This window comes from Taudactylus pleione, unplaced genomic scaffold (assembly GCF_031769625.1).
Source record: "Taudactylus pleione unplaced genomic scaffold, aTauple2 ptg000282l, whole genome shotgun sequence".
In the NCBI taxonomy this organism is placed as follows: Eukaryota; Metazoa; Chordata; class Amphibia; order Anura; family Myobatrachidae; genus Taudactylus; species Taudactylus pleione.
In genome coordinates this window covers 4,561,520-4,573,764 of record NW_028284684.1, presented here as the reverse complement: position 1 = coordinate 4,573,764, position 12,245 = coordinate 4,561,520, and the positions used below count along the sequence as shown (strand labels likewise).

General features: G+C 46.0%; 1 protein-coding gene across 1 annotated transcript in view; it reads left to right on the top strand.

Moving 5' to 3' along the window:
- Positions 1–9,753, top strand: part of ADGRD1 (adhesion G protein-coupled receptor D1) — a 596,761-nt gene extending 587,008 nt beyond the window's left edge. The window contains exon 26 of the mRNA XM_088482162.1: positions 9,525–9,753. Within this exon, the coding sequence (XP_088338288.1) occupies positions 9,525–9,620 (96 nt within the window). The 3' untranslated portion in view covers positions 9,621–9,753. The remainder of the gene's footprint in view (positions 1–9,524) is intronic.
- Positions 9,754–12,245: the final 2,492 nt, after the last annotated feature.

Genomic DNA, 12,245 nt, shown 5'->3' with positions numbered 1-12,245 from the left:
ACAAATCCCCAAGGAGAGTCCAAGTGTGGTGGTGGTTGCGATGCCTGACCTTCCCAGCACTGGACGGGAAGAGGTGGCTCTTTCCACCATTTGCACGCCCCCTGCAAGTGCTGAAAGGAGCACCCACAGTCCACTTGCTGATATGCAAATTGAAGATGTCACTGTTGAAGTACAACAGGATGAGGATACTGGTGTAGCTGGCGCTGAGGAGGAAGTTGGCGAGGAGGATTCTGATGGTGATGTGGTTTGTTTAAATCAGGCTCCGGGGGAGACAGTTGTTGTCCGTGGGATGAAAAAGCCCATCACGGTCATGCCTGGGCAGAAGACCAAACATTCCACCTCTTTGGTCTGGCAATATTTCTATCCAAATCCGGACAACAACTGTCTTGCCATATGTACCATATGTAAAGGTGAAATAAGTAGGGGTAGGGACGTCAACCACCTAGGAACATCCTCCCTTATACGGCACCTGCAGCGCGTTCATAAAAAGTTACTGTCAAGTTCAGAAACTTTGGCTAAGACCGTAAGCAGTCCAGGGACACCTAAATCCCGTTGTCCTGTTGTATCCAAGCGCCTGCAAACCACACCGTCAACTCCCTCCTCGTCAATTTCCTCCTTAGTTAGGATTGGAAGTAGTCCTGCAGGCCATGTCACTGGCATGACTGACTCTCCTATCCGGGATTCCTCCGGAGGATCCTGCATTGCTACGCCTACTGCTGCCGCTGCTGCTGTTGCTGCTGCTGGGAGTCGTTCATCATCCCAGAGAGGAAGTAGGAACACCACTACTTTTACTAAACAATTGACCCTCCAACAGTCCTTAGCGAGGAGGATGAAGTACGACAGCAGTCATCCTGAAGCAAAACGTATAACTGAGGCCTTGACTGCTATGTTGGTGTTAGACGTGCGTCCGGTATCCGCCATTAGTGCAGTGGGATTTAGACAATTGATGGAGGTAGTGTGTCCCCGGTTCCAAATCCCGTCTAGATTCCACTTCACTAGGCAGGCGATACCGAGACTGTACAGAAACGTCAGAAAAAGTGTCCTCAGTGTCCTGAAAAATGCCGTTGTACACAATGTCCACTTAACCACGGACATGTGGACAAGTGGAACAGGGCAGACTAAGGACTATATGACTGTGACAGCCCACTGGGTAGATGTATCACCTTACGCAGCAACAGCAGCAGCGTCACCAGTAGCAGCATCTCAGAAATGCCAGCTCGTTACAAGGCAGGCTACGCTGTGTATCACCGGTTTCAGTAAGAGGCACACCGCCGACAACCTCTTAGAGAAACTGAGGGAAATCATCGCCCAGTGGCTTACCCCACTTAGACTCTCCTGGGGATTTGTGATATCTGACAACGCCACCAATATTGTGCGGGCATTACATCTGGGCAAATTCCAGCACGTCCCATGTTTTGCTCACACAATAAACTTGGTGGTGCAGAATTTTCTGAAAAGCGACAGGGGCGTGCAGGAGACGCTTTGGGTGGCCCGAAAAATTTCTGGCCACTTTCGCCATTCAGCGACTGCGTGCCGAAGACTGGAGCGCCAGCAAACACTCTTGAACCTGCCCCGCCATCACCTGAAGCAAGAGGTTGTGACGCGGTGGAACTCAACCCTCTATATGCTTCAGAGGATGGAGGAGCAGCAAAAGGCCATACAAGCCTATACATCCACCTATGACATAGGCAAAGGAGGGGGTATGCACCTGACTCAAGCGCAGTGGAGAATGATTTCCGTGTTGTGCAAGGTTCTCCAGCCCTTCGAACTTGCCACACGTGAAGTCAGTTCAGACACTGCCAGCTTGAGTCAGGTCATTCCCCTCATCAGGCTTTTGCAGAAGCAGCTGGAGAAAGTGAAGGAGGAGCTAAGACGGAGCGATTCCGCTCGGCATGTGGGACTTGTGGATGAAGCCCTTCATTCGCTTTGCCAGGATTCCAGGGTGGTCAATCTGTTGAAATCAGACCACTACGTTTTGGCCACCGTGCTCGATCCTAGGTTTAAAGCCTATGTGGTGTCTCTCTTTCCGGCCGACACAAGCCTGCAGAGGTGCAAAGACCTGCTGGTGAACACACTGTCAGCTGAAGCGGAACGTGACACGTCAACGGCTCCTTCTTCATTTTCTCCTGCAACTGGGGCTGCCAGGAAAAAACTTAGGTATCCTAAGCAACCCGCTGGCGGTGATGCAGGGCAGGCAGGACCAAGTTTGGACATCTGGTCCGGACTGAAGGACCTGGCAACAATTTCTGACATGTCTACTGTCACTGCATATGATACTGTCACCATTGACAGAATGGTGGAGGATTACATCGGTGACAGCATCCAAGTAGGCATGGCAGACAGTCCATACCTGTACTGGCAGGAAAAAGAGGCAATTTGGAGGCCCCTGTACAAACTGGCTCTATTTTACCTGAGTTGCCCCCCCTCCAGTGTGTACTCCGAAAGAGTGTTTAGTGCAGCCGGGAACCTTGTCAGCGAAAGGCGTAGGAGGTTGCTTCCACAGAATGTGGAGAAGATGATGTTCATCAAAATGAATTATCAGCTCTTCCAGGGAGACCAGCCTCCAGAAGGTACAGAGGGACCTGTGGTGGTGGATTCAAGTGGGGACGAGTTAATACTTTGTCAGGATGAGGATGTACACACTGAAGAGGGTGAGGAATCGGTGGATGAGGAGGATGAGGATGACATCTTGCCTCCATAGAGCCAGTTTGTGCAGGGACACATTAATTGCCAGCTTGTTTTGTGGGGGCCCAAACGAACCAATCATTTCAGCCACAGTTGTGTGGCAGACCCTGGCGCTGAAATGATTGGTTTGTTAAAGTGTGCATGTCCTGTTTATACAACATAAGGGTGGGTGGGAGGGCCCAAGGACAATTCCATCTTGCACCTCTTTTTTTTCTTTGCATTATGTACAGTTTGGGGCCTAGTTTTTCAAACTGCCATCCTGTCTGCCACTGCAGTTTCACGCCTAGATGGGTCACGTGTTTGTGCCGCCCACTCGTGTCGCTTAGCATAGTCATCCAGCTACCTCGGTGCAACGTTTTGGACATAAAAACACTATTGTGAGGTGTGAGGTGTTCAGAATAGACTGGAAATGAGTGGAAATTAAGGTTATTGAGGTTAATAATAGCATAGGAGCAGAAAAACCTACAAATTCTGTGATTTTAGCTGTTTTTATGCTTTTTTAAAAAAAAATACAGATCCAAAACACAAAACCCAGAACCCAAAACACGGAAGGGTGGTTTTGGCAAAACCAATCCAGATCCAAAACACGAAGAAAGATCCAGATCCAAAACCAAAACACAAAACACGAAAAGTGGCCGGTGCACACCCCTAAAATATATATATATATATATATATATATATATATGTATTAGTCCTTTCATTTGTATATATTGTCTCCCATTTCCAATATAAATGGGAGGGGAGCCACCTTTGTATTAATCAGCTATTGCTACGGATCAGGATCCCTCACAGCACTGGGGAATTTTCCACACTAAGGACCTCATTCAGAGTCGGTCGAAGTGGCCGCACGGTAGTACGCCACCGATGTTTGCTATACTGCGCATGCGTAAAGTTCGCATTGCGCGTGCGCAAACTAGCCGCTACGATCAGAAATTTCCCTCTCCTTGAACACAGCCAAGTCGGTAGTTTGAGTGACAGATTGAGGCGTTTGTGGGTGGTAACAGGGGAAGGTGCTAGAAAACGGGGGGGTGGAGATCCGAACGCAGGCGTGCCTAATTATGCGGACGGCGTTTTGTGGGAGTGCATACGGTTTATGGGAGTGCATAATTAACAAAGTAGCGTTATGGCACATGTGACATAGGAGGTTTTTACACTGACATGATCGTAGAGCTTAAGAGAGGGTATGGTCAACCTTAAGCTCTACGACCAGTTTCGATTGTTGCCGATGGTCTCGATTAATTCTTATATGCCCGGAGATGACGTGCAATGCGTACAAGAAGGGGGCGTATTTTTTTGTCTTCCGACCGCTTCCTCCCCTTGGTCGGCCAGCTACTGATCCGAACTTAGGGACGCAACTTGCGAGGGAATCATTTGCATATACAGCCCCTTTTCGCGTGCGGCCGCTTCGACAGACTCTGAGGTCCTAAATCCCCTCACTACCCCAAACTTTTATGATCTGTTATAGGAGCAGAACACCTACAAATTTAAGGGGAATTCCTTGTTTCCCAGAAACCCCGTCTTCCTTGCTCGAATATATCTACAGTCTGAAAATGTGCATCTTAAGGTGCATACGATATTTTACACGATTCGCCCGATTTCGACCCATTGGAATGACAAATCGTGTAAATATGTCCACTCACGATCACGATGCCAATGCTCGTACCCATGGGTGGTACATCGCAACTTCAGATCTTGCCTACTGCAGGCAAGATTTGCCAATCTCATACACAAATTGGTGCAGATAGATTTTGTGCAGATTGATCTTTAGTCAAATTGGACACTTTTTAGCACCATATCGTGTCCTGGAGTGCCTGGGAACTGCCGGGGAGAGTTCAAGGGAAATCGCTTACGATATCGCATCATGAGCACATCGTCTAGTGTGTAGACACCTTAATTTGCGTATATATAACAACAGTAAGCACCAAAACTACTTTGCTAGATTACAACATACTACCCTCCCGAAATGGACGGGGCTCTCCTGAAAATCGGGTGACACTCCCGGCCACCCATAATGTCTCCCAGGGGCTGGGGCCCCAGGCCGCTGCCACCCACATCCTCAGAGAAGTGGGTGGCACAGGTGGCCGATGATAGGATTTGCGTCATCATGGCTCCATCCTCCCTGCGCTCCAAAATGGTGGTAATGTCGCCATTGCATAGTGAGGGCGGGGCTACAATGATGAGATTGCATTATCACACTCCCAGACCCAGAGCTGCCATCAGTGACAGCAGGGCAGAAGATATGAATTGGGCTTCAGCAGCCTCGGAGAAACAGCGCAGCGCCGCCACCAGTATTTGAAACATGGCACCATCCACGAGCATTACAGCTGGTGAGCTGTGATTGGCTCGCGGCCAACGCCATATTTGAAATACCTCCGGCAGCGCTGCGCTGTTACTCCCAGGCTGCCGTTGTATATCTGCTCCGCTGTCTCCCGGGGCCGGGCCCACTGACGCTGAGAAATAGGGTAGGACTCGGAGTCCCTGCCGTATGCCCCTCCACCTAGTGCAGCTGGCCTTTCCTACCCTAACCCCCTACTCCAGCCAGCCTTCACCTGCCCTGTGCTCCCCTTGTCCAGACAGCCTTCTCTGCCCTGTTTCCCCCCAGTCCAGCCAGCCTTTCCTGCCCTGTACTCCCTCTAATCAAGCCAGCCTTCCCTTCCCTGTGCTCCCCCTAATCAAGCCAGCCTTCCCTGCCCTGTGCTCACCCTAAACCAGCCATCCTTCCCTGCCTTGTGCCCTCTTATCCAGGCAGTCTTTTCTGCCTTGTCCCCCCCTTCCCAGTCCAGTCTTCCCTGCGCCTCCCCCGTAGTACACCTAGCCTGCCCTGCCCCCCTCTAATCCAGCCAGCTTTCCCTGCTTTGTGCCCCCCAATTAAGGTCCAGCCTTCCCTGCCCTGTGCACCCCCAGTTCAGCCTTATCTGTGCCCTCCCAGTTTAGGCTTCCCAGCCGTATGTCCCCATGTCCATCCTTTCTTCCCGACCCCAAACTTTGAGAATTTTTAAACTGGTTTAATCACCGATTGACGTCCCACCCCCCAGTGTAACTCCACCCACATTATACACAGCTCCACCTCTGCGCCATCCCCCAGGGGGGCCCTGCCTATTTTGTCAGTACCGGGCCCCACGATTTCTGATGGCAGCTCTGCCCTGACCCGCACACTTCAGCCGAGCCCCGCCCATCGCAACCCCTAGACCTGCCCACCTTTGCCGAGCCTATGCCCCTGCAGTGACGACCTGGCTGCCTCCTTCCGGAGCAGGCACCCAAAAGGTCAGTAATTATGGATTACACTGATCGATTTGATATGCAATATTTCTACTTCTGTGTGTTAATGAGTCTAAATCTTTAGTACGAAGTGCTCTGATGCAGTGACTGTGGCATTTACCAAGCCAAGGTCCGTTGTGCTACATCTTTGTATGTGTAAAACTAATGTCTGTGTGGTTGAAGTCACAGCCCAGCTTCTCTAGTACTAATAATGGAGGGCACTATTGCACAGACTCCATGCATAAAGTACCTCCAGGGAGGTTTCATTCCCTGATCCAGGATGGCTGCTGAGGTCTGTACTCTGCATGCGCTGTGCCATCTTATTATTGTTCAAGCACACTGCTGTTGCTGATTGCAGTATACACTCAGGTGTATCAAACCCCGCTCCACTCAAGCTCCGCTCCAACTTAAACAGTATATCACAGTGAGTTCAGCTGTACAACACCTAACATCAAATAAACCATCCAACTGGTTAAGCAACTGGGCTATCTGCAGCGATAAGTTATTCCCCAGTTGTGTACAAAACTCTGCCATATCACTGCTCCTGTTCACACATATTTCCAACATCTACTACACTTTGGGCCTGATTCAGAGGTGCAGGGCTGTAGCTAGGGTAGTGCAGCCGATGCCATCGCACAGGGCACCACAGGTCAGGCGGCACTGTTTGGGCCTGTCAAATTTCTGTTTATTATCATTCTTGCTTGTAGTTTCCTCTTATTTCATCCCCAGCATCTCCTGGCCTCTCCTATCTCTTCCCTGGCCCTTCCCCATGAAGCCATGGCCCTTTTTTGGGTGCATTATGTCCCATTGAAAAATGAGGGGGGCGCCAATGCTCTTTCTGGCGCAGGGCACCAAAAAGTCTAGTAACGGCTTTACAGAGGTGCTTGCTATTGCAACCGAATGCGTCTTTTTCCACAGCACAACTCCGTCTTTATGCTCATGCCGCAGATGGAATTCATACAGAGAAATCCACCGGCTGTGGTGCTAATCTGATGTGGTGCATATTACGAGGCACCATCGGTCGCATCATCAAAGATTGCACTAGCCCTATGACAGATCCAAGTTCAACTGCGTCTTAAAATGCAGTCGCTTACTGCGACATGCCCAGGTCTGGCTAGCCACCCCCCCATTTTACCTCCCCCGAAACACCCACCCAAATTGTCTTTCTCTGCATGCAAATTTGTTGTACGGCTCTTCAGGATTCAAGGCAAGTGCAACTTGGATGCAGACTGAAAACATTACTGTGTGGCATGGACACTGGGGCTGATTCAGACCCACTCGCAAGCGCTGTGCGCTCATAAGTGGGTCAATGTTTTCCTCCTGCGCATGCGCTGCCTCCGGGGTGCGCATGCGCGAGACCCGGCCAGTGATGGGCGCTCCATCACTACGGGTCTCGCACCAAAACGGGGCGGCTGTCGTTTGCGATTTACAGCTCGCCCCGTTTTGGAGGCGGGCGGGGGTGGGGGGGGTTTTGGCTACACAAACGGAGGCATTCCTGAAGGAACGCCTTCCGTTTGTGGGAGGCACCACTGATGTCAGTGGTGAGCTTCCGGCTCTATTTAGAGCTGGAAGCTCACTGGGGCTTGCGGGAACGAGACCCTACCACAAGGGTCTCGTTGCAAGCCCCGATGGTCGCTACCATCGCGACCATCACCTGGCCGCTCGCAAAAGCTGTGGGTGGTCACCCAAAGCTATGTGAGCGGCCGGGAGGCCGAAAAAAAAAAAAAAACACCCTGATTCAGAGCGTCCGGCTCTGAATCAGGGCCCCTGTGTGCACCTATGCATCAGGCTCTGTAAGTGGTGTTTCGCTGTATCTGCAATGAGAATAAGATGCAATATTTAAATGAAAAGAAGGTGCACTACACTTCTCAGAGTGACTCAGCATATAGACGCTGGGTGTATGAGGACACATCTATACAATAAGTACAAGGAGTAAAAATGGGCAACTGCCCAATAAGAAATATTTACCAGGATGAAAATACAATTGGAAATGAAAGTTCAAAGTGCGGAAGGGAAATGGGTGAAGGAAATGGAAACAAAAAATAAGGGCAGGTGGTTTGATTAAAATATGGTCTTGAAATGTAAAGAAAATACATGTAAATTAATAGACAGTTTATTTATGATAAGTAGCTACAGGGCAGTAACTAGGGATATTTACTGGTGCCGCTGCTTAGAGCTCTGAAGGCAGCACCCCTGTCATATCACAGCCTTTGCTTCTGGCCATAAACGGCAGGCTGCAGCAATGATCGCTACTGCAGTCCTCATCACTGCATTTCCCCATGCTGCCAGCCCTGCCCCCTCTGTGCGATGTAATGACATCACTTGAGCCCTGTTACGCCATGAATAGCTGATAAACAGTGGTCGCCCCTGAGTTATAGAGTCATAATAAAGGGACCTGATATATAATTAGTAGACAATAATCATGAATTGCCAGGATAATCAGTGGTCACTCTGTGTTAAAGATAAAAGATGTAGATATCAGCTAAGATCCCCTTGATTGCTTCTGCTGAAAGAGCTCGTCGTGGTAGATTGAGATTAAAATAGTGCAGAGATACATGTATCTGCTTTTGTCAAGAGTGTGGCAGTAATGCTGTACTGTAGAAAACAGCATAGAGCAGCCTGCTGCTGACAGATGCCAATGACGGGTACCTGAATGGAGGAGGTGAGGTAGTTAGACATTAATTGAGAAGCAGCAATTGATAGAGTGAACAGTACCTGTATGCAGATTTTTGTTGTATCTGTACTTTACAATACGACTTTTTAAACTTGGAGATGTGGAACAGGATGAAGAGGTGCTAGTTGGTGCTGAGTACAGTAAGGGTATTTTCAAATAGTTTCAGATGAAGTAGACATATATGCACCAGTCTGGTGGCGTATCTCTCATGGATGCTGAAGAGCTTGTGTAACAAGAAACGTTGCTAATATTAACAAACATCAGCACTAGCTAGCCAGATGTACTACCTCAGATAAGGAAGCAGTGAGAAAATGAATGTCATTGGAAAGGGAGCCTAGTGATTTTTCCACTATACTGTAGTAGAACGCAGCATATGCTGCAAATTATTCTTCTACAAGAGGCATTTACTGGAACCTATTGTGTGCACTACCAGAACTGGAAGTCTGATAAGTTGTACAGACATAGGGTTAACTTTCTATGAGTATCAAAAAGAAGAAGCAGAAAATGTACAAAAATAGCAGAACAATTGCAAAGTTAAATAAAGCCGTGAATTTTTTTTTGCCATTTATATGACAGCAGTAATATAAAAACAGTATTCTCTATTTGTTATATCCTATCTTTTTATTTTGTTCCATTGTTTGCTTGTCATGTTAAGCTACATGTACAGTATAGACTTTTTTGTATGATTGTATTTTTAGTATTATAACATGTGGATAACATTGAACTGTAATCTTTTCCTTAAAAGCAATGCACATACATATATTATGCTTTCTATTTTAATCAGTAATGTAATACTTCCATCATCAATATCTAATTTTATTAATTTATGATGAATATACAGTATACCCGGTTAGAAAGTAAATGTTTCTTAAGAAAAAAATTGGCTTCCTATGTGTTTACCTTCCAGATGAATGGGAACAGAGCCAACACATCTCCAACCAAGATGAATACGTGGGACAAAAGCAGCAATTCAGCCAACAGAATTGACTTGTCTGCAGTCTGATCATGAGGGGATTTTACCGCTAACAAAGAAATCACTGGAGGCCTCCATGTGCATACGTCTGTCTTCCTCTAATGCAGCTGAAGGTGTCTTCTTCTCCCTTTTAATAATACTAAGAAGTTGCCACCATGTCTTACTACAGGGATAATTTTGTTTTTGTAGCCTGAAGAAACCAATTTGTCTTCAAGCGCACTATACAAAGAGACAGCTTCAAATAACTGTTGGCAGTAAGTGCCAATATGCCTTAGAAACTGTCTTGTACTATGTATCTACAAAACATCAATGGAAAAAGGAATGTTATACTGTGCAATAGACCTTATTACAAACACAATCACGGACGGATTATTTCCTATAATTTCTTTGACTTCTAGGAAATAGAATTCCTGTCAATCCCTGCCAAATCCTTCACACATGCAACAGCTTTTGGACTTTGTAATAAAAAAAATCATTGTAATGTTTATCTGCACATCCCTGACCACCGTCTTGAGCCTTTTAACTTATGAATCACTTATTGACTGACAGGTAACGCATTGAGGTATATTGCAAAGGAATAGAATTTTCTCTACTCTACTTAAGTGCTGTGAATAAGCTGGTACCTTGGCGACCAACATCTTGCATCTTTACAGACACCAATTCTCTCCTGTCCTCCTGTGAGTCCTCCCCACCACAGACATGGGTGAGGTACAGTAAGGTGGGCGATTACTGCCAATTTGTTTTTAATCAGGGAAATGTATCTTCTTTTAATTGAAGTGCACTCAAACTGACTGATATTGTGATTTATTAACTTTTAACTGCAGAATTAAGTTGGTTAAATAATGATTGCAAAAAGCACCGGGCACTGAACATATACATTTTGCCATGGAATAACATACTGACCTACAGTTCCTGCTGACCAGATATGGCATTACAGTAGATGTCCTCAAATAGTTTGCTATTTGTGTAGTTTAGATGCCTTATGTACTTCTAAAAAAAAGAGAAAAAAGCAACCCAAGTACAATTTAATTATCCTAGCTAATGCAAAAAGGAATCTTGATTTGTAACATATTTAAATTAATAATAAATGCAGATTTTGGCATTTTATAAGAATATATCTCATTATAAATATGCTGTTCTTTATGGACCTTATGTCCTAAATACGTAACAAGTGGTTTGTTATAAACTCTGGGCCTGATTCAGCGCTGATCGCAGCTTCCTGACTATCGCGAAATCTGCATATGTGCTGAACGGGTCCTGAGAAATCACACACAGGGCCCCATATACCTCTGCCTGCTTGACAGGCTGAGCATTTGCGGGGCGGTGACGGGGACAGCCTACGTTCCTGGAAACAGAGCGTGTCGCCCCCGTTTTCCAGGAGTGGCAAGGTAAGGATGCAGACAAGGTAAGGATGCAGGAGTGGCAAGGTCCATGAATGCAGACCTCCTGGCCTCGCAGGCTGACAGTACCCTAGCTTCAAGTTACGCAACCTGACCAAAGGGGCAACCATCCCAGACTGTGACCTCGGTCGCTGTGCTGGGATCGCAGTTGCAGCAAAGAGGTGTCAAACACCTCCTGCTGCATTCGCATTTTTGCAGGATGCAATTTCAAAGCCACCTATGTGCGGCTTTGCAATTCCGTCCTCTGTTGAATCAGGGCCTCTGTTCGCAAATGTCAGTAAAGTTATAAAAAGACTCACTGGTGGTATTATTTAATTATTTAGCTCTGTTTTTTTTTTTTTCATTTATTACTGAAATATTCTGTAAGAATTGGGGCTTCAGAATTGGTCCGGTAGTACATTACTGTGAATGGCGGCAATTATCTATTACTATTCTTTTAAAGACCTTTTGTTGATGCTTTTAAAACTCCATCAGTCCTTAAAAAGAAGACTGAAACTGCCATCTCTTTTCTTATTAAGATTAAAAAAAGGTAAACCCACAGCAGACTTTATTGTAATTTATTGTACAACCAAAGACACATTAGCATTTTGGACAGAGGATTCATCTGTAATAATTTAAAGTAAGCAATTTTTTCTGACAGCCACATACTGCTGATCCAAGGCCTTGAATATTTATATGACAAATTACATCAAAATTCAGGCTTGCTCACTGTGGAACCAAATGTATCGCTCCTTCCATTTCACTGATGGAGATTGCAGCTTTGATATCATCCACCATTTTTATAATGTCTTTAAATCATAGACTTTGAAGTGAGACAAAATAGCATAAATTATGTACAACAAAAAAAAATTATGTTCATACCTCATGATGTATCATCCGCTGATGTCATGTCAAATGGAGAACACAGAACTACCATATTAACCTTATTAGTCTGCCCTTTCCTACCTAGCTTAGTGAAAAAAGAATGTCTTATATTTGTATATCAAAATAGATCATTCTTATAAATGTAATGTTATCTGTGTGAATCCCATATATGTTATTTAGGTCCTGTAAATCTATACATAGCAGTGTGTGTGTAGAAGCTAACATTAAATCACTATATAATATAATTTAAGTATATTGCATATAAATCATGTAACTTTTCCGTCTTTTTTCGTATTTAAATGTTTATCTATGTGTTCTTCTTACTCTTTCCAGTTCTCCAAATCCCATTCCTAATGCAGAGTTATAGCAGGTGTAATGCAGTCTCCTTTGG